The 22,784-nt window shown below is 40.3% G+C and overlaps 1 protein-coding gene across 1 annotated transcript in view; it reads right to left on the bottom strand.

The window, feature by feature from the left end:
- The window catches only part of OPHN1 (oligophrenin 1), a 389,272-nt gene that overhangs the window by 140,949 nt on the left and 225,539 nt on the right, over positions 1-22,784 (bottom strand). Inside the window, exons 11-15 of the mRNA XM_012460837.3 lie at positions 21,948-22,039; positions 17,189-17,267; positions 14,065-14,098; positions 13,489-13,551; positions 12,504-12,578 (exon numbers count right to left, since the gene is read on the bottom strand). Coding sequence (XP_012316260.1) covers positions 12,504-12,578; positions 13,489-13,551; positions 14,065-14,098; positions 17,189-17,267; positions 21,948-22,039 — 343 coding nt within the window. The remainder of the gene's footprint in view (positions 1-12,503; positions 12,579-13,488; positions 13,552-14,064; positions 14,099-17,188; positions 17,268-21,947; positions 22,040-22,784) is intronic.

Here is a 22,784-nt window from a genome sequence, read left to right as displayed (position 1 = left end):
TCTGTGTCTTTTGATTGGGGCATTTAGCCCATTTACATTTAGGGTTAATATTGTTATTTGTGAATTTGATACTGCCATTTTGATTCTAGCTGGCTGTTTTGCCCGTTAATTTATGCAGTTTCTTCATTGTGTTGTTGGTCTTTACCATTTGGTATGTTTTTGGAGTGTCTGGTACTGGTTGTTCCTTTCTATGTTTAGTGCCTCTTTCAGGAGCTCTTGTAAAGCAGGTACGGTGGTGATGAAATCTCTGAGTACTTGCTTGTTAGCAAAGGATTTTATTTTTCCTTCACTTATGAAGCTTAGTTTGGCTAGATACGAAATTCTGGGTTGAAAGTTCTTTTCTTTAAGGATATTGAATATTGGCCCCCACTCTCTTCTGGCCTGTAGGGTTTCTGCTGAGAGATCTGCTGTGAGTCTGATGGGCTTCCCTTTGTGGGTAACCTGACCTTTCTCTCTGGTTGCCCTTAGCATTTTCTCCTTCATTTCAACCCTGGTGAATCTGACGATTATGTGCCTTGGGGTTGCTCTTCTTGAGGAGTATCTTTGTGGTGTTCTCTGTATTTCGTGGACTTGAATATAGGTGTGCCTTGCTAGGTTGAGGAAGTTTTCCTGGCTAATATCCTGAAGAGTGTTTTCCAATTTTGACGTAAAATTGTATCATCAAGTTTGTCTAATCTCAATCATTCAGATCCCAACAATGAAAGACCGGACCCAAACCATATTCTAAAAACCGTATAAATATGAATCCCCCCACATTTGGTTTTTCCCTTCTGAAAGGTTATTAAGACAATATTGTAATGGTAGTGGCCTTCCTTAGTGCTGATAAGTAACAAGCCTGAATTTTTGTTTGATCTGAAGACTATTTTGGTGACCTGTTCGAATCGTTATTTGACAAGATGTAAATTCCCTATTTAAAATCCCTCTGCGGTTCCTCATTGCTATTATACTAAGGAATAAAATCCTTCACATGTCTGATAAGGTCCTGCAAAACCTGGAACCAGATTAAGGTTGCCAGATAAAATTCAGAATTTCCAGTTAAATTTTGAATTGCTTATAAACGATGACTATTTTTTTCTTAGTGTAAGTGTGTCCTAAGTCTGTTTATCTGAATTTGAATTTTAACTGGGCATTCTATATTTCAGTTTTTTTATTTGTTTGTTTTTTCAGATGGAGTATCACTCTTGTCGCCCAGGCTGGAGTGCAATGGCACAATCTTGGCTCACCGCAACCTCTGCCTCCCAGGTTCAAGCAATTCTCCTGTCTCAGCCTCTCCAGTAGCTAGGATTACAGGCATGCACTGCAATGCCCAACTAATTTCATATTTTTAGTAAAGACGGGGTTTCTCCATGTTGGTCAGGCTGGTCTCAAACTCCCGACCTCAGGTGATCCATCCGCCTTGGCCTCGCAAAGTGCTGGGATTACAGGCACGAGCCACAGCACCTGCATTGTATTTCGTTTTTTAATTGCTAAATTTGGCAACCCTAGGCCAGGCACAGTGCCTCACACCTGTAATTCCAGCACTTTAAGAGGCCGAGGCAGGTGGATCACTTGAGGTTGGGACATCGAGACCAGCCTGGCCAACATGGTGAAACCCTGTCTCTAGTAAAAATTTTTTAAAATTAGCCAGGCGTGGTGGTGGGTACCTGTAATCACAGCTACTCAGGAGGCTGAGGCAGGAGAATCACTTGAACCTGGGAGACGGAAGTTGCAGTGAGCCAAGATCGCGCCACTGCACTCCAGCCTGGGCAACAGAGCAAGACTCCGTCACTAAATACATAAATAATAAATAAATTTGGCAACCCAATTCCATCTTTATCTTAGTGTCACTTTCCACTTACATCTAAATTCTGAATTCAAGACCATGGTGTTCAGAAATCCTATGTGTAGAACTCTGGCCGAAGGCTGGATGGCCAGAGCCATTAAAACAAGTATTTCATCTCTGCAGGAGGCAAATTAACTAGCAAATTCAAGTTGGCTTGAAAGTGGTAGGATCTCCCAGACCACTGGTGGGTACATACAGACAAAGAATAATGGCTACACCTTGGGCACTGGGGTGAGGAACAGACTGGGAGTGTGCAAATAATTACTATTTGATAAAATCTTGGGACTGACTTAAAAGCTCTGTAGTTTCTCCTTTTTTCTATGATGGTAGTTTCTCCACCAGGGAGCCTCCACAGTTGAAATAACCAATATTCACTGAGGGGGTCCTACCCAGAGGACCCCCAGGGACATGCGTAGTTCTTGGACAATGAACTGTTGGGGAACAGAGGCCTCACAGGACAGGAGGACTCTGAAGAGTAAGAGGATAACGAGAGAGAGACAGAGAGAAAGAGAGAGGGAAAGAGAGGAAGGGAGGGAAGGAGAGAGAAGAAAGACACATTCAAGAAACAAAGAGGAACTACAAGATCTTCCTCTGGCCTTTTCAGAAATCTAGAAGGTTTGGGTTGTTAATGTCTAAAAGGTAACCAGAGGTAAGAGCACCAAGCTGAGGCTGTGAAAAGATAATGAACTGGCCTAGGGGGCTCCATGGAAATACTGAAGTTGTTGAACACAGAGGCTCTGGCTGGGCGCAGTGGCTCACGTCTGTAATCCCAGCACTTTGGGAGGAGATGGGCAGATCACTTGAGGTCAGGAGTTCCAGCTCAGCCTGGCCAGCATGGTAAAACCCTGTTTCTACCAAAAGCTAAAAAAATTAGCCAGGCCCAGACATTTCCAGGAATTTCAGAGGGACATGGAAAATACAAAGGCCCATAATAACACTCCATTTAATTAAAGATTCTGGAAATTCTAAATAGGATTGTCAACCAAGATTAAGAAATTCTACTTAAGATGCTGAAGTGTGAAGCAGAACAGATATACCCAGAAGTAACTACATAACAGCAAGAAATCTACAATAATATAAATTACACTAAGTACATATCTGGTAGAGAAGAGGAGGTGATTAACTGTTCTGAGTAAGATGAGGTTTGACTTCAGAGGATACAATACTATGGGAGGTCATAATATGCCACCCTAAAATATAAAGAATTGTTGACCTGAAGAAAATTAAGAAGCAGCAGGTACAGGAAAGCTCTCTGCCCTCCATTTGCCTAAAAGCAGGACATAGATTTACAAAGACAAAGGTATCCTGACCCAAAACCCCTTTATACCAGGGAGAACAAAGGTTAAAAAGTTAAACCACTGAAGAAAACTTTAGACACTTATTGGCCTAGAAATGGTAGCAGAGGAATTTATATTAACAAGCCTTACTAACTAGCTGTCATCTTTCATTTATTTTGCTTCCCAGATATTGCTGCCACTAAAGATTCAAACTCCTTTTCCTTTGTCTTGTCACTTCTTTAAAACAAAATTTAAAAAAAACACTGTTCTTTGTTGAAGGTGCTCTATAACCTGAAATTCAAAGCTACCACTTTGAGAATTACTCATTTCCTGGGTATCCTCACGTATATGTTTTCTCTTACTAATCTTATCTTTTGTTACAAGGGTATGGTCCAATTAAGAATTGACGAGAGTTGAAAAAAATTGTTTTTTACCCTACAACACCTAAACGGAAAATTGACTGATATAAGCAGCAATTTACAAGGTGTTCAAATATAGAGGCATGAAAAATACGGCCTGACTCTAGACTGTGAATTTTTTTTCCTCTGAGATGGCAATTTCTCCACTAGAGGGAGACCACAGCATGCTTTAAAAGGGAATGAGTCAAAAAGAGGAATGGGGTCGGGCACTGTGACTCACCCCTGTAATCCCAGCACTTTGAGAGGCCAAGACAGGCGGATCAAACTCCTGAGGTCAAGAGTTTGAGACCAGCCTGGCCAACATGGTGAAACCCCATCTCTACTAAAAGTACAAAAATTAGCTGGGTGTGGTGGCATGTGCCTGTAATTCCAGCTACTCCGGAGGCTGAGGCAGTAGAATCGCTTGAACCCGAAAGGCTGAAGCAGGAGAATTGCTTCAACCCAGGAGGCAGAGGCTGCAGTGAGCCGAGATTGCACCACTGCACTCCAGAGAGAGACTCCTTTGTCTCAAAAAAAAAAAAAAAAAAAGGCGGGTGGGGTGGGAAGATGGATCAACACTGTATTCAGGTATAAATGCTTTTGTTTTGTTTTGATACAGTTTCACTCTTGTTGCCCAGGCTGGAGTGCAATGGCGTGATCTCAGTTCACTGTAACCTCTGCCTCCTGGGTACAAGTGATTTTCCTGCCTCAGCCTCCAGAATGGCTGGAATTATAGGCACCCACCACCATGTCCGGCTAATTATGTATTTTTAGTAGAGATGGGGTTTCACCACGTTGGCCAGGCTGGTCTCAAACTCTTGACCTCAGGTGATCCACCTGTCTTGGTCTCCCAAAGTGCTAGGATTACAGGCATGAGCCACCACACCCACAAATGGTTTTAAAGCTGGATGTGATCATCTGGTCAACAAAGGAAGCACTGAGGAAAATACGAAGGCAACAAAAAGAAGAAATAAAAGATGATCTTCAACAGAGAAAAGAAGCTACAATTTCCCTTTGCCCATTATCATCTACACAGGTTAAATGAAGAATCACCTCTGATAAGGACGTAGAAATCTTTGAGAAATATGGCTTCCTATAAGAAAATTCCACTGATTTGCTGCTTATTATCTGTTGTTTGCAAATATTAATTACATGTCAATTCAGATAACTTGGTGGTCCTAATGCTATCTGTAGAAATTAACAAAAGCTGTATTTTGCAAAACTACATACAACAGAAACCCTGTGCAATAGTATAGCAAAATACAAACATGTATGGAATGGTTCATGTTTTTGAGAAAAACAAACATTCTCTAGGGAGAGACATGCATCACAAAAAGTATTCATTAATTCCACAAATATTTCCTGTGTGTCAGCCACTGTGCTGAATACCATATTCCTAGAGATCCAGGCATCTAGTAAAGAAACATGAACAGAGAAACGCTAGAGCATGTACTACCTACCTGGGAATTTTATAAATCCAATTTTCCCAGATGACAGCCACATTTGATCTAGGGAAGAGTAGTCTTTCATTTCTGATCACCTTGTCTGGGTACTTGTATCAAGAAGGGTACCAGTGTATGCTCATGGAAAAGATTTTATGAAAATGGGTTGCTAGTCATAGTATAAGCATGTCAGGAGGCAAAGGAGATATGTGAAGAGAGAAAAAAAAGAGAAAGGGAGGTAAGCTGTAGCCCTAAACACTAGTGTATGCATTGAGTAAATATTGTGTGAATCAATGAATGAGAGAGAGAGCTGCAAGACAAGGCTAAGGAGAAAGGGGTTCCTGAGGCAAGGCAGAAAGAAGACAAACAATAAGACCTGGAAAAAACTGAAAGCCACTGGAGTTCAAGCAGCTAAAATAAGGTATACATTACATATCAAGAAAAGGAAAACTGTTACAGTCTCCCAAAGTTAATATATTCTCATATGGTTTACATTAAGATGGTGAAAGATCTTGGTTTAAGAAACAGCCTGCTTTTTTTCCAAGGGGAAGACTACGGTTTCTCTTTTCCAGTTGCCTATACTGCTTCATGTCCTTATGCTGCCAGTGAGAATCAACAGAATCCTGAATCTGGGATCGTCCAGAGTTTATTCTGGGAGAGAAATGTATGACTGTATTTATGAACTATAGCTGCTGCTAGACACTAAGTTGCAGGAGGCCAGCGATTTGTGTCCACCTTCTTCACTGTTATCACTGTTACAGCTCTACTACTTGATATGGTATCTGGCACTTAGGAGGCACTCAGGAATATTATGTGGAATGAATGAAAGAATGAACACTGCAGGGCATAAGAGATGGTCAGGGCATAGTTCATCTGCCTAACCTGGCTCAAAATGGGGGTTCTGGGGATCCTAGTATTACCAACAGAAATCAAGAGGGTAAACTGGTTGCTCTGGGTCCATAATCCATTTCAGGCAGATAACCTGAAACTGGCTCTGGGATACAGCATGTTTGACAATATTACAGTTTTTTTTTTTTTTTTAAAGGCTAGTGGCGAAAAGAAATGCCATAGGAAAAAAGTGAACAGACTGAGTACAGAACAAGTTTCTCCAGAGAAAAGTGTAAATGATACTCTGGCTCAAAGAGCTGAGACATCTTGGAAAGCATGGTATCTTAGCCATTTCACACTACTATAACAAATTACCAGAGACTGAGTGGCTTATAAACAACAGAAATTTATTTCTCACAGTTCTAGAAGCTGAAAGTCTAAGATAAGGGTGCCAGCATGGTTGGGTTCTGATGAGGGCCTTTTCCAGGCTACAGACTGATGACTACTCATTACATTTTCACATGATGTAAAGAAAGCAAGTTAGCCCTCTGGCATCTTCCCATAAGGGTACTTATCCCATTCATGAAGACTATGTCCTTATGATCTTATGCAACTCAAATTACTTCACAAAGGCCCCATCTCAATACTATCATACTGGGGAATCAGTTTCAAAATATAAATGAGGATGAAGTACAATCATCCACTCCCTAACAGATGTCATATGCCAATGAAAGGAATTTATTTCTGCTCCTTTTGAGGAAATAAGTGAGAACGTCACAATGAGTCATAGGTCAATAAGATAACCACTGCCTAAAGGTTTAACCATGTATTCCAAAAAGGAATAATCAAGGATGACCTTGGGGTCCACTTAGGAGCATCGGAGTGAGTGTCCTAAAACTCTGAATGGAATAGCATATGCAGTAGGCAGATTTCTGGTTCCCAAAGGTGTCCACAACCTAATACCAGGAACCTGGGAATATGCTAAGTCACATGACAAAGGAGAATTAAGCTTACAGATAGGTTTAAGGCCACTAATCAGCTGACCTGGAGATAGGAGATTATTCTGATTACCTAGGTGGACGGAATGTAATCACAAGGGTCTTTTAAAGTGGAAGAGGAAGGCAGAAGAGAAAGAACCAGAGCGACAGCAGCATAAGATGGACTCTGCCTGGTGTTGCTAAAGTGGATCATGAGCCAAGGAAAGTAGGCAGCTTCTAGAAGCTGTAAAACGCAAGGGAACAGACTGTCTTCTCAAAAAAAAATCTAGCCCTGCTGACACCTCGATTTTAGCTCCATAAGAATTACTTGAGGCTTCTGACCTCAAGAACTATAAGAGAATAAAGTTGTATTGCTTTAAGCCATTAAGTTTGTGATAATTTATTATAGCAGCACAGGAAACTAATACAAAAAATCTCCTGGATCCTTATGCATAGTGACATAGCTGACAGACTCTCCCCAAGTCAGAAACACTGCAGCAGGAAGCAGGTGGGCTAACAGCATTACTAGATTCATATGTCAAAAAGTAAATTTATTTTTGCTAAGTTAAAAGACCTTTAAGAGAAAAATTCCTATCCTACTGTTTACATACTTATAAGAATGCCGGGAAATGGCATTATGTCAGCTGAGAACTAAAAATGAATTTGCTATCAATTATTCAGATCTTGAGAAAATAAGAGAAAAGGAACAAACTTTATTTCTAAAAGTTTTTGAACTCAATTTTATAATCAAATGCAAATAGGAAATAATTTTGAAAGAGTTAAAGTACATATCCATTTAAATAAATTACTTCAACTTCTAGTGGTACTAGTTCAAAGCAAGCATGATTTGAGAATAATCAATGTATTTGAAGTGGTAAGTATAGTAATGATTAATGTATTGAACCTATATAAAATTTATTCATGACATACACGTATACATATACACATATATATAAGGATCTGGCTATACGAATAAAAGTATTTTGATACATATGGAAAGCTAAAGATCACAGTATACTACAGTATCAGAAAGATGGTTAATAAATACAGTTGTTTGAAAGATTAATGCATAGAGTTCAAGTTCTGCAACTCCTAGGATGTGGTATGTTTTTGTTTTATTTTCTAAGAGACTCTGAATTTCTCATTCAAACAAAGAGATCATATAACTTGAAATGCATTGATTATCTATTTGTCCAAATATATGTGAATTTAATGCTAAAGTCTCCAGATACTGAATAATTCACATTAATTATGAAAATAGAAAAATGACTGCATGCATATTCCTACTCTATTATCTGTCTATATATATTAGGTATTCCACTTGGTTTCTGAAAAGTCCACTTATCTTATTGTAATACATAATGATGAAATGAGAAATTTAAATATCTAAACAGGAAATAAAAATAACATAAATAACATCTTCCAAGTGACTCGTTACTTCACTCACTAAGGCAGGTCCTCTTCTGTTTAGATCAGTAGGCCTCTGGCATGGTAAGGGGATTATGGGAACAACACTTTCCTGTTTATGACTGCCAGCCAGGCTCAACTCTATCAAGAGCCCTTGCTGATAGAACCAATCTCATTGCTCTCCACGCCCCATCTCACCTCTCTGCTCCATTGTGAAATACTTAAGAGTCTCTGGAGTACAACATGATTATTAATGACAATGGGACGTATTTTCATTAATAAGATAGTTATAGCTTGATAAAGGAAAGAGAAACAGAACTTTTACACGAGGTTCCAAGTTGTCCCTGAGATGATCAGATTGGCTTCTCTGTGCCAAGGTGACTAATGGATCCAGCACCACTGAAGACTCTAATTCTCAGTGTATAGAACCTATTAACGTAAGGGATCACATAAAAATCTGGTGTAGGCAAGGAATGTGACCAACCAACCAACAGCCTGATTGAAAATAACTATTGATTATCAATGTGTTGCCTTTGACTTTTTACTCTGTGTTATATTTTATTTCCCCAAAAGACAAACTTTTGTGTAGGGGAAGAAGGGAAGGCTTTAGTAAACAATAGAAGAAAGGCTACAGGTACAAGTTATAGGAGACGTCATAAGGAAAGAAGTCTGAGGATTGTTTAGGTTAACCAAAATAGCAAGAAATATCCTTTTGGCTAGCATAGAGCATGAGACATAAGAAAAAAAAGCCATGGAATATTATGCAGCCATCAAAAACGATGAGTTCACGTCCTTTGTAGGGACATGGATGAACCTAGAAACCATCATTCTCAGCAAACTGACACAAGAACACAAAATCAAACACCGCATGTTCTCACTCATAGGCGGGTGTTGAACAATGAGAACACATGGACACAGGGAGGGGAGCATCACACACTGGGGTCTGTTGGGGGGAAATAGCGGAGGGACAGTGGAGGGTGGGGAGTTGGGGAGAGATAGCATGGGGAGAAATGCCACATATAGGTGAAGGGGAGGAAGGCAGCAAATCACACTGGCACATATGCACCTATGCACCTATGCAACAATCTTGCATGTTCTTCACATGTACCCCAAAACCTAAAATGCAATAAAAATAAAAATAAAAAAGAGGGAGAGATGGTACACAACCAAAAGTCAATGGATGCTCGCCCTCCAGGATAAATCATGATGGGTCCACATGCAGCCAAGGCAACAAGCCCCTGGTGGTGTGAGACTAGATCAGGAAAGGGTGAAAAGGAGCAAGACAACTTAGAGGATCCCAGTGAAAAACGCGAGAGGATATAACATGAAAGGAACTTAGAAGGAAGGTCTCCACACATAACTAGACATTGAAAGGTAACTGAGAGTTTCCCAGTAGAATGTAAGCCCCACAAAGGTGGAAAACACAGGGAGTATGTTCACTGTTCAGTCCACAGCCCTGAACACAATGCTTGATGCTCGGGTAGGCAAGCAAATATTTGCTGAATAAATAAATAAATGAATGAGGATCACCACAGCTGGACTTTTGTACATTTAGGGCAGGGATCGGGATTGCCACTTTCATATACAAATAAGGAAGTCAACAGTTTTATATTGTATCTATCAATATTTATATCTAGAACTTCCTGGTCTATATTTTAGATTATTTCTATGAGAGCTAGTATTTGGAGAATGGTGTTGAATAGATGAAATACACCAACTCTGCCACTTTCCTTAATACTTAAACCAAATTGTACTGCCATGTGTGATTCGAAAGAACCACTTCAGTCCCATTAAAGCCCTAAGAGAATCAGTGGGATGCCTGGCATGGCATTTTTTGACTTATTATACATCAGATGTAAGAATGGAGTGATACTGGAAACAGAATTCTCAATAGTTCAATAATTATCTGAATAAATATCTGAGTTCAATAATTTTTCAGAGATTCAATATCCTGGACCATGCTGTCAGCTGTTTTACATACGAAAAAGTATCCTTAGCTAATGAGATGGGTTGCAAATTGACCAGGAATAAGCAATTCAAATTTTTTAAAGTCAAGAATGTAAATGCTTAATGAAAACGGATACTGAGGTACTAATGATGTAATCTGGAATTCAAAAACCACACCTGCTATGACTGAGGGCTGTAACATCCTCAAATGTATATAGGGTTGGTTGTCCGACCTGCAGGCTTGTGAGGGATTAGCTATGCATCACAGTAAGAACCAAAACATATGTACTTTATCCAAACTGCAGTTTTCCACACTCAATTTGTTCTCTAATATTGTGAAAACTCAGCTTACCAGATGTTTCACCACCACTCACAAAAGGAAGAAGAGTAGATTTGCAGGGAGAGAAATACAGGGAGATACCTGTGGACCACCTACGTAGAGGGAACTTGTGCAGAGATTCCAATATTGATTCCCTCAGCTTTTAGGGCTTCTTGCCTCAGTGATGTCCATTTACCCAAGCATGCAATATAAAGATGATCATTCTGATGTGTGCCATGACCTTAATATGACTGAGAAACACAGGTGCAGTGGGCAAGTAAATATTTGCATTTAGAACTCATCAGATGATGTCTGGAACAGAGATTTTGTCAGCGTCCAGGTACTAATAAAAAGCATAAAGAGAGAATACCACTTCCAGCCATGGTGGACTAACTGGTATCAGACTTGCCTTCCTGCTGTAACAACTAGAATACTGGACAGTATACAGGAAACTCCTGTGTGTATTATTGAACAATGGATAACACAGGACCATGACTCTGAGAAGAGGAATACAAACAAGATTAACTGCTACCTTCTCCACAGCTTATCTCTTTTTTTTTTTTGAGACAGAGTTTCGCTCTTTTTGCCCAGACTGGAGTGCAATGGCGCAATCTCGGCTCGCTGTAACCTCTACCTCCCGGGTTCAAGTGATTCTACTGCCTCAACCTCCTAAATACTTAGGATTACAGGTATGCATTACCACGCCTGGCTAATTTTGTATTTTTAGTAGAGACGGGGTTTCTCCATGTTAGTCAGGCTGGTCTCGAACTTCCGACCTCTGGTGATCCTCCCACTTCGGCCTCCCGAAGTGCTGGGATTACAGACGTGAGCCACCGCTCCCAGCCCGCTTGCTTCTTAAAAGCACTTTTTGGATTGCAGCAGATGGAGTGGGAACTCAAGCTGAGCATGGAGTTCAGCTGAAGAGATAAGGATCAAAGTTTAGGACGGCTGAAACAGCTAGAATTAGCAGGGCATAGTACCAGAGAAGAGTTAGCTATGTAGATAAAGAACTCAACAACCTTACCTGGGGGTGGATACTTTATATCTGGCCTAACAAAGCTTAAAAAGAAGCCTCAAATAAGTCAAACTGATGCACAAATAACTGCCCACAAAACAAAATTCAGTCCTCTTTAAAAGAAATCAACAAAATCAAGACACTCAGTAAGTCACAATATCCAGCAACCAATAAAGATTTTGAGAAATATTTTTTAAGAAAGAAAAATGTGAGCCATAACCAGGATTAAAAAAAAAAAATCAATCAATAGAAAAACATGTAAAAAAAAGAAGTAAACCAGAACAAAGACAGAACTGTAGGAAACACTCAGTCAAGGTATAAAAAATAGAGAAAAAAAGGTTCAGCAACTTACTGAAAAGGAATCCTGTAAGACATTAGAAGAGGTCAAGCACTGTGGCTCATGCTTGTAATCCCAGCACTTTGGGAGGCAAAGGCAAGAGGATCATTCAAGGCCAGGAGATCAAGACCAGCCTAGGCAACATAGTGAGACTCTATCACTACAAAAAAAAATTAAAAATCAGCCTGATGTAGTGGTGCGTGCCTATAGTCCCAGCTACTTAGGAGGCTGAGGATGAGGCTGCAGTGAGCCATGATCAAGCCACTGCACTCCAGCCTAGGGAACAGAGCTAGATCCTGTCTCCAAAAAAAAAAGATGTGAGAAGAATCAGGAGAGTGATGTGTTACGGAAGTCATGTAAGGAGAAAATTTCAAAAAAGAGAAAGTGGTCAAGAAAGAGATCAAGTAAGACAGAAACTCAGAAGTGTTCACTGGATTTTGTAAGAAGATACCTACTAAGCCTGGCCACGCAGTTCCAGTTGAGACATAAGGGAAGAAGTTGGATTGCTGAGAGTTTCTGGAGTGAATGGGATATGAGGAAGCAGAGATGACAGCCATTTTGAAGATAAGATTGCCTTTGCCCAGGGTGGGCAATTATATGTATGTTTTACCTTAGAAAACAATTTTTTCAGCTATTCTACCACATTTCTTAGCAGTGTCTACTTTCTCTTCCAGTCACATTTCTTTGTAACACTTAAGTACTCCCAATAAGAATTATCCAAGTAAAATTGTTACCAAAAAAGGCATTCAGCAGCTTTTGAACCTGAATGTTGCTGCCCACAGTGCGGTACAACCCCTCTGTCTTGATCCCTAGTGGGGGAAAAAAAAAACAGGTTAGTTTCACTTGTATAGCTAGAGCTGTCATCTCCCTCTGGCATGCTAGAGTCAGTTCAGATAGGAAGGGGTCACACTACATACTCCAAGTTCCCCAGCCTTCCCTGTAACAGGGGAATAGTCCTAAAGCATCTCTCCAAATTATCCATCCTTTCATTTGGAGTGTACCAAGCCCTCATTCATCTGAAGAGAAGAAAAGAAACCCTATAGTAAATAGAAGCATATGCTTAGTTTGGGTAGCAGCAGAAAGCTGAAAATGGCACTGCCATCTTAGAAAGGAGTTCATTTAATTGAAAAAAGAGGAAGTATCAATCCTCAAGTTCTTCTAAGCAGCGATATAAAGCAGGAGAGGGCTGGAGTAAGGTAGCTGTGAAACAAAAGGCCATTTCCTGCACCAAGAAAGACTAAAAAAAAATTCAAAGAACAAACAGGCTTGATTCATACACCACACTTGCCGACAGTCTAAATATCCTCAGAAGGAAACCAGGGCGTATTGGCAACCAGGAAGAATGCTGATTCCACATCTCCCTGAGTTCAGCTCAGCCCCCCCATCAATTTTTATGCCAATATGTATTGTGGCAGAAATTGAACTCTTGATTATTTAGGATAGAATCATCATGACACTGCTTAATGAGTTCCAGGTTCTATTTGAGAATACTTTATAAAACTATAAACTTATAAACCTATAACCTTTTCAAACCTAATTGGAAGAATCCACAAATTATCCAAATATGTTTAGAATTTTCTGAAATTTTATAGCTTGCATCTAGTACACAAGCTTTAAAAACAGTCTTCATTCCTAAAATGCTACTTCAGAGAAATTACCCAGGATAAAATCAGAGTGACCAGATTTCAGACAATGCCAAGGCTATGGTTCAGATCTTACCTTTGGTCTCAATAATATTGATGCACTTTCTAACAAACTTGAAGCCCACTTCATTTAGCTCCACTGTTTCAAGCAAAGGAAAACAGAGTTAGATTCTGCTGCAACAAGTGTCACCTACTCAACATTTAATGACCATGCAAAGGGACTGCATGGAAAGAGCTAGGGTTTTTGTTTGCTCATCTCCAATCACTCTTAAATGGAAAAATTCATTTATTCAGGGGAGGTTTAGCATTTTAACTCTCATAACACAAAATACTTCTATTTAGCTCTTTGCATTGTCTGCTTTCAGCATGAGCAAAGTCAAATGTCAAGTGGTAACCAGAAATATACACAGTTTCTATCATGCTTCCAGAACAGGAAGGATATAATATGTTTCTCTACCCACAGTGTAAGCTAACATGAAGTATCTATCTTAGTTCAATTACCAGACACATTTAAAAAATATATATGGCTGAATTTCATTTCACACAAAGGCATCTGTATATAGACTTGCATTAATAGTACACATCATTAATGATTATATAATCATCATTAATGATTTATAACATCAGTAGAACAAAAACTTGAATGACTCACTTTCTTGCTGTTTTGTTATAGGGCTGTGGTAGATCTACAAAAGAAGAGAAACAGAACGATCCATGGCTACTGTTATTATAGGAAAACAGAGAACTTAATAGTAAATCTCTTTCCCCAGATAGGCATTAAAAATGACTAGAAGCTCCTGGAGGTTAACAAGATAGTAAAGTGGGTTAAATGTAACTATTTTGCCATGATTGCTAGAAAATACTTGAACAGACCAGGCGCAGTGGCTCACGCCTGTAATCCCAGCAATTTGGGAGGCCAAGGTAGGCAGATCACTTGAGGTCAGGAGTTTAAGACCTGCCTGGTCCTCACTATAGCACTATATGTTGCTTCTAGAATCAAGCACTGAGTGGCTTCTAGAATTAAGGCACTACATCCAGCCTTCAGAAAGGCCAATGCCCATGGTTCTCAAAGTGTAGTCTGGCCAGGGATCCCTGGGAGTCCCCAGACCCTTTCAGGGCTTCCATAAGGTCAAAACTATTTTTGTAATAATATAATAATAAGATGTTATCTGCCTTTTCCACTCTTGCTCTTTCAGTGTGCAGTGGAGTTTTCCAGAAGCTTTGCAAGGTGTGGTAATGCAACAGATTGAGTACAGAGGCAGATGTGAGAATCCAGCCATCTTCCATATAGCCAGCTGTTAAAGAGACTTGAAAATATGTAAAATGATACTGCTCTTCTTATTAGACCATTTTGTCCTTAAAAATCTAGGGTTTTTAAAATAAAAACGTTATTGATATCAACGTGTAATAAGTTTATTATGTTAAATGAATTAATAAATGTTTTTAAATTTCAAAAAGAAGGACCAGCCTGGTGAACATCATGAAACCCGTTTCTACAAAAATACAAAAATTAGCCAGGCATATTGGTGTGCACCTGTAACCCCAGCCGCTGGGGAGGCTGAGGCAGGAGAATGGCTTGAAACCAGGAGGTGGAGGTTGCAGTGAGCCGAGATAACGCCACTGCACTCCAACCTGGGTAACAGAGCAAGACTCTGTCTCAAAAAAAAAAAAAAAGATAAGAAAATACTTGAATAATTCCTGAAAATTACACTGAATTTCACACAGTTTACTGTATCTAAGTTGTAGCTAATCCATCTTAGATATTTACTTATGTAACACCTGGAGCATTTTTATGATAAGGCAAGGGAGCAGGAAAGTGTTTTCCTCATGGCTATGTACCTGTCTAATGGGCATTATAAAATTTAAATATTCCTAACACCAATCTCCACCCTTAAAGACTAGCTGATGAATGCTTCTCTGCAGAAAGGCAAACGTCCATCTGAAAGAGATCCATGAATACACCAAGATTAGTCTGTGTTGTCTTGGAGTATGCACTGCGATAGCTATGTGAGAGACCAGAAAGGAGACTGTTGACTCTTGAAGTCGAGTCCTGGCTCTGCCTCTACCTCTTCAGGAAATTTGGGGCATGCCCTTTCCATTTTCCAGATCTCAAAATTCGTATCAGTAAAGTGATTGGGGTTGGAGTAGATGTTCCTTCAAGCCCTGATCTTCTTTGACAGTTTAGGCAAAGGCATGGACGAGATATGTAAGACTAGTGAACTGGAGTGTTTAGTAAAGCAGCAACAACATTAGTAATGTGACGCTGCAGGAAATGAGCCCTCTATATGCCATCTGTTAAGAGTCTGTTTGAACAGCCTCTCTTTAAAATCAGTTCTGCATATGTGTATATGCCCACAGATATTTTAGTAGGAGAGATTTCGGTGCCGGCCAGCCTTTGCTGCCACTTTTCTAAACAAGGGATTTGTGAAAAATCTGCCATGATCAAGTTGGTAGGGATCCACATTCAGTGGGCCCATGTGCTCCCATCACTCTCCACAAAAAGCCATCTGCATCCTTTGATTTTTAAAAACCTAAAGGGAGAGCAAACTTGGGAGAGGGAATCGAAAGATAAATGCCTTGCTGAGCTTCATAGCATCTGCCTACAGAAACCTCATAAGCATGAAAGAGTTCAGCAGCAGGTTTCTACGAGGTGACAGAGGGAAGACAGTCCCGGCATATTTTCTCAATGGCAGTCTTCAGAATACCAAGTCTTTCCTGCTACCTTCCAGTTTACTATAAGTGCAATCTGGGATCTAGTTACCCTTCTTAAATCTCCAGGATACTGAGGATGCATATGAAGAAAAACCTGGAATATATTTTCCCTCCTAGCCAGTTTTTCACTTGAATAAAGCAAGGAAATAAGACTGTATCTGAACACTGTTAGATCTTAGGAGTTTTGCATCCCTTCATTCAGATCAGCTAGGACACTGTGGTTTACAAGATGACTTTCATCTGGTTTTCCTAAGCAACCCTGTGAGACAGGTAGAAAGAAATTATTAAAGCCGTTTTACTGAGTAGAAGAAAATGAACCTGAGAGAGGTGAAATGATTTGCCTAAGGTCACATAGCCATTTAATGGCAGCACTAGTACCTGTATCCAAGTTTTTGGAATTCCAACACCAGGAAGCTATTATTTCATATGCCACTAAGAAATCAGAATGTTTTTCAATGATTTCCAACTGTTTCTATTGGTTGCTTGACGATACTCAGTAACCCTTTCAAGGGATTGCGTGTCCTCCTGCATAAGGGTGCTCTAAATGGAACAGTACATCTTGGGATACAGGATGGCAATGCCATCTCCGCTACCAGCTGTACCCTTAAAGAGAATAAGCTGAGTTGGTGGTGTAAGGGTGAGGCAGAAAAATCATTCTGAATAAAAGCTTAATAAGTGTGTATTTATAACTATGGCAATTATTTTTCATATTAACATAATTAATTAACACATATTGATTTTATAACCTGAAAAATGACTTAATTCTTTCTGAAGAAAAGCTTATGGACACTACATAGTCTAACACTAGAGCAGGGAGCTGAGAGATCTGCATTCTAAGCCTAGTTTTGATGTCTTCTCTGACGTGATCTCGGAAAAGTCCCTCAACCTCTCTGGAACTCCAGTTGCCTTACCTGCTAAGAGATGTAGAAACAACTTACAACTCTAAAACTTTGAGACTAAACAATCCATTTACGATTTAATTGTCTTAGACCCACTGGTACCACTAGAGGGCACTCATACACTGGCATATGCTGGGGAGATTGCCCCAGTGTCAGGTAACTTACAGGCTCTTTTCCATCCATGGCTTCCATCCATAGCCTTCTGTTAGCTTCTGAAAGGGCCTGCAGAGTGATGGTTCCTGGCCTGAAGGGGGGAGGGGAATGATAAGTTTAAAGCAGAAAACTCATCTGAAAGAATGGAGTCTTGTGATCTAGGGTTCCTCTCTGCCCTGGAGGTTGTCACAGTGAACAAGCACAGGCCTACAGAATACACATTTTTCAAAAATCTTTTTACTCAGGAAAACAATTAGCAATTTAGAGAACAGTAACTTTGGGAACCATGGAGGTGGGGGTGTCATCTTGGTGGCCTTGTGCCAAGATCGTGTAAGAAATAGGAAGGTAAATGTCAAGACCCCTCTATAATGCACACCTAAATTGGCCCCATTGTGCTCAAACCAAACAGAGGCTCTCCCTGCCTTCGTCTCTTGGAAGCCAGCCACCTTGTCTGAGCTCTAGGAGTGAGCATGTACATCACAGGCACATTCATCTGTCAGTAAAATGCCTTTGCTTCTTCTAGCACCTGCGATGTCCAAGAAGCATTTTGAGTTGGAACAAATTCAACAACATGCATACTGGCTGAGACACAGGGAGGAGGTGTTTTGGCTAACAAGCCATTTTATGACTAATAACAACTAATATATACTGAATGCTTACTAGGTGACAAATTGTTTTCTAAGTAAACTATGTTTATTAACTGCATTAATACATACAATAAGGCAGTTATTATGGTAACCATCCCTATTTCACAGAAGGGGAAACTGAGGCACAGAGTAATTATCCAAGGTCATATAGCAGGGAACTACTAGAGGCAGGACTTTAATCCAGAAAGTCTGGTCAAGCAGCCATATTCTTCACTACTACAATATAAGGCCTCTTCTGCATGGCACACAGCTTCAGACCCTGTTTTATTCTATTTATTTGCAGGCTACCTGCTGTGGTCTGAATATTTCCCAAAATTCCTATGTTGAAACTTAACTGCCAATGTAATGATATTAAGAAATGGGACCTTTAGGAGGTGAGTTAGTCATCAGGATAGGACCTCACGAATGGGATTAGGGCCCTTTTACAAAAACCTGAAAGAGTGGGTTCATTCCTTTCCATCTCTCCTGACATATGAGGACACAGTATTGGTGCTCTCTGGAGGGCACCCATCTTGGAAACAGAGACCAGGTCCTCACCAGACACTGACGGTGCCAGTGCCTTGATCCTGGACTTCCAGCTTCTAGAAGTGTGACAAATGAATTTCTGTAGTTTATATATTACTGAGTCTCAGGTATTTTGTCATAACATCACAAATGGACTAAGAAACTACTCACTATCCAGAGATACCCCAAGTTGGTATGCTCCTTAGCGTCTTTTTAGATCTTTGTATCTCAATTGCAATTTTGAGATTAACCATACTTAATACAAGGTATAAAGTCTCCTTGCATTCTCTTGGCCAGCTGAGCCATTAGGAAAACATTGTTCCTTCCACAACTTCTATGATAAGATGAGACCTCTCCTAGAGTCATAGAATGATAAAAGCAATGCCAAGAGAGTTCAGCTACCCTGGATAAGTAACTAGGCCTCTGTAGACCTCAGTTTCTTTATCTGAAAGGGTGCTGGAACACAGGAGCTGAGAGGTCTTTTCCATTACTGATATCATAGGAATCCTGTTCTACCAGCTGGAATCATGGGGTTCCTGTTCTAGTACCTCTTACTTCATTAAAGCACCCCATAATGACAGTCTCGTGGTTACTGGCAACAGTATATACTTTCACAGCTCTCTTGAATGGGGTCATCCATTGTTAACACAGAAATGATTTAGATTCACAAATCAAAATTCTAATCCTATCACCTCCCTCATGTGACTGGGGTGAAGACTAAAGGAAATTATACACTTAAATGGCTGATAACAGTGCCTGGCACATAGGAGGTACTTGGCAAATGTTAGCAATTGTTTTTATCATTATTACCATTATTATTGTTGTTGTTGTTGTTAAGACATTTTGAGCTCTGAATTGCTATGAGCCTGTCATTTTAAATACTGATAAGAGTCTCAATTTAGAACCCAGGTGCAGTGGCTCACACCTGTAATACCAGCACGTTGGGAGGCTGAAACGACAGAACCACTGCAAGCCAGGAGTTGAAGAGCAGCCTGGGCACCATAGCAAGGCCCTTATAGCTACAAAAAGTAAAAAATTAGCCAGATGTAGTGGTGCACACCTATCAGTCCCAGCTACTCAGGAGGCTCGGGCAAGAGATTCACTTGAACCCATGCCACTGCAAACCAGCCAGGGCAACAGAATTCCTATTCCTATTCCTCTCTCTAAAAAATTAAAAGTTAAAAAAATAAAAAATCTTATCCTTACAGGGCTGGGCGTGGTGGCTCACACCTGTAATCCCAACACTTTGGGAGGCCGAGGCGGGTGGATCACGAGGTCAAGAGATCGAGACCATCCTGGTCAACATGGTGAAACCCCGTCTCTACTAAAAATACAAAAAATTAGCTGGGCATGGTGGCGCGTGCCTGTAATCCCAGCTACTCAGGAGGTTGAGGCAGGAGAATTGCCTGAACCCAGGAGGCGGAGGTTGCGGTGAGCCGAGATCACGCCATTGCACTCCAGCCTGGGTAACAAGAGCGAAACTCCATATCAAAAAAAAAAAAAAAAAAAAAAAAAAATCTTATCCTGACATAGAAAAAGTGACTCGAAGAGCGCTCTGCTCTGTACTTCAGGGAACATGAGTACAGCTGCCTGATGCCTGCTGGGAAGCCTGACTCTGTTTCTTCTATCAGATTGACTAGCCAGAAAAGCAGATGTCATGTCACTCAAAAGACTCCACGTGCAGAGAGGGGCCTCGGCATCTGTTCATTATTATATTTAATGATCTTTTTTGCAACTTGTTTCTTCTGCTTATAATTGACAATAGAACAAAATTAAAAACAGCATAGAGCCAGGCGTGATGGCTTATGCCTGTAATCCCAGCACTTTGGGAGGCCGAGGCAGGTGGATGTCTTGAGGCCAGAAGTGCAAGTCGAGCCTGGCCAGCATGGTGAAATCACATTTCTACTGAATATACAAAAATTAGCCAGGCATAGTGGCGCACACCTGTTGTCCTAGCTACTCGGGAAGCTGAGGCAGGAGACCCCTTTGAGCCCAGGAGGCAGAGGTTGCATGCCACTGTGCTCCAGCCTGGGCAACAGAGAGAGACTCTGTCTCAAAACAAACAAGCAAACAAAAAGAAACCAGCATGGGCTTTGGAGACCTACAGACCAGGGTTTGAGCTCAGCCTCACCACTTACTGTGTGACTTTATTTGGGTAAGTCAGTTAAATGTATGTGGGTCTCAGTTTCCTCACCTGTAAAATGAGGCATAGATTAAACGAGAGAATGTTTTGTAAAGTGCACAGTATATAACTAAAAGTGTAGATGCATCAAAACTTTAATCCCTGACTTCTAGTGTCATAATTCTTCAGCATTCTGGGATAAGAAAAAAAAACACATTTAAAAATAAACATCAAATTGAGTACTTATCATGAGCCATGCATAGCACCAGGTACAAGAAACATAAATTGATCCTAGCCCTAACCACAGGGACAAACTGCTTGAATTGGGGATATTACTTGCATAAAAGGGAAACTACAGCCAACAGTAATTTTCCCCTTCCTACTGGAACTGAGGCTATCAGGAAAATGAGTGACAGTCTTGTGGTTGTTAGCAACAATCTATACTTCCACAGCCACGTTGATTGGGACCATCCATTTTTAACAAAGAAATGATATCGATTCACAAATAGAAATTGTGAGAGTCAAATTATAATCTCTCAATTTTAGAATAAGGAAACAAGCTAAGTCCTTTATTCCCTGATGTTTAAAAAATGCCCTCATCATTTAGTCTGATTGTTATGATCCCAGTCACTGCTAGTTTTGTTCACATGATATTGTAATTCACCCTTCAAGTTCCTTTCTAGCAATCTGATCATTTTGTGGAATTCTATTCTATTACTAAGCACCTAACATATAGAAATAAAAGGCTGAAATAAAATCTAGAAACAGATTCATTCTGTTTATTTTGATTCAGTCACCCAACTATAAAGCATGCCTTTCTCCACAATAATGCCAAATGCACGCATTTGAAATTTTAATGGTTAAAATTCTCCTCCGATAAAACTGCTCAGTTTCAAGTAAAAAAAGAGGGCACTGGGGAGAAACAAATACAACGAAGTCCAAAATGTGCAAGCCTTAGTTCTAAGATCTGAAAGGTGATAATCACACTATTTCCAATTCATATGAGTATCTACAAAGTAGGGAAAGTCTGCATCATTTTTGCACCAAATGAGAGAAAAATACTTTCTAATAGCACCATGACCCTCCACTCCATCTTTTCTCCCTCAAAAACATGTGCCAATTCATTTGTTCTTTTATGTGATATTAGGAGATTCTAAAATAAATGAACTTTGTTATTCTTTCCTTCTTGCAAGATCACCAAATGTTGACTTTTTGCACATCTGATAGCAAATTAAATCCCAGGAGAGACTTTTTCTTACCAGAGCAAGTGAGGCAAAGCTGACAGAAGCTTGCACAGAGAAAAGCAGCAGTGGGCCAGGTCTAACAGGGATCCCTGGTAAGGGCAGCCAGAAGAGCTGGCTTGAATAGACTCACAACAAAGTACTGAATAGACTTACTCATCGTCATCAACGAGGGATGACGGAGGAAAATAAAAGACCTACCCAGGGTAAGCATCTGGCACGTGGGGACATTGCCAAGTCACAGCGGCACAGCTTACCTTTCATTAGTTTCTATATCAAAACAGAACCGCTTGTCAATAGACTCCGTCTTCCTTCTCACACAGTACTTCAGTGTTAAGTCCAAGGGCCCCTGATATGAAAGAAGAATTAACAGGCAATTTTTTTAAAAAGACACAGAAACTGTTTCTGTTTCCTCCAGTGTCCTCAGTGTCACTTGGAAGGCATCTGTCAAGGCAGCAGGAGCAATGTGTAGACTCACTGAGAATCTTGTCCCTTCAAACAGTATTTGCAGCAATACGGCAGATGGTTTCTCCCTGCTCCAAGAATCAACGGCTGAGACCAGGAGGAAATGTTCAGAGTTGTCCAGCACTCTTTCCCAAGCAGGAAGACTTAATAGGAAGCTCAATACACATCATGTAAAAGGAGTGTAGGAGAAATGGGCTGCCCGAATGGCATTAAGTATACAGAATAAAATTTTCATGAGGCCTCTAGGGAGGGAAATTTCGATGGGGTAAATGGCTGTCTAAAACCTCCCTTAGAAAGTCAGTGGGTAGCTGAGCAAAGAAGCTTCCATTAAAGTGGCAGATGAAGGAGAGGAGACAAAATTTCTGTCCCCCAACTCCAGACTCTTGAGAATGACAGAAATCACAAATGTAATAGTCCAAAGGTAGGGCAAAAGTAGAGGAAACAGTAAATGTGTGTATTAGTCATGGTGGCATTTGATATTTCATATGTGCAGCAAGGACAGTGGGGCCCAATTTAGTCTTGTAGGTAATTAAGGGAATTGAAACCCATTGTGTCCACAGACTAAAATTCTGCAGTCTCACATTGTCTAGATCCTCTCTCTTATCTCAACACAGACCAGGTGATACAGG

The sequence above is a fragment of the Aotus nancymaae genome, unplaced genomic scaffold, assembly GCF_030222135.1.
Source record: "Aotus nancymaae isolate 86718 unplaced genomic scaffold, 86718_ANA_hifiasm-v0.15.2.pri h1tg000081l, whole genome shotgun sequence".
Classification (NCBI taxonomy): Eukaryota; Metazoa; Chordata; class Mammalia; order Primates; family Aotidae; genus Aotus; species Aotus nancymaae.
Note: the sequence above shows the minus strand (reverse complement) of the source record. Positions and strands in the feature narration are given on the sequence as shown.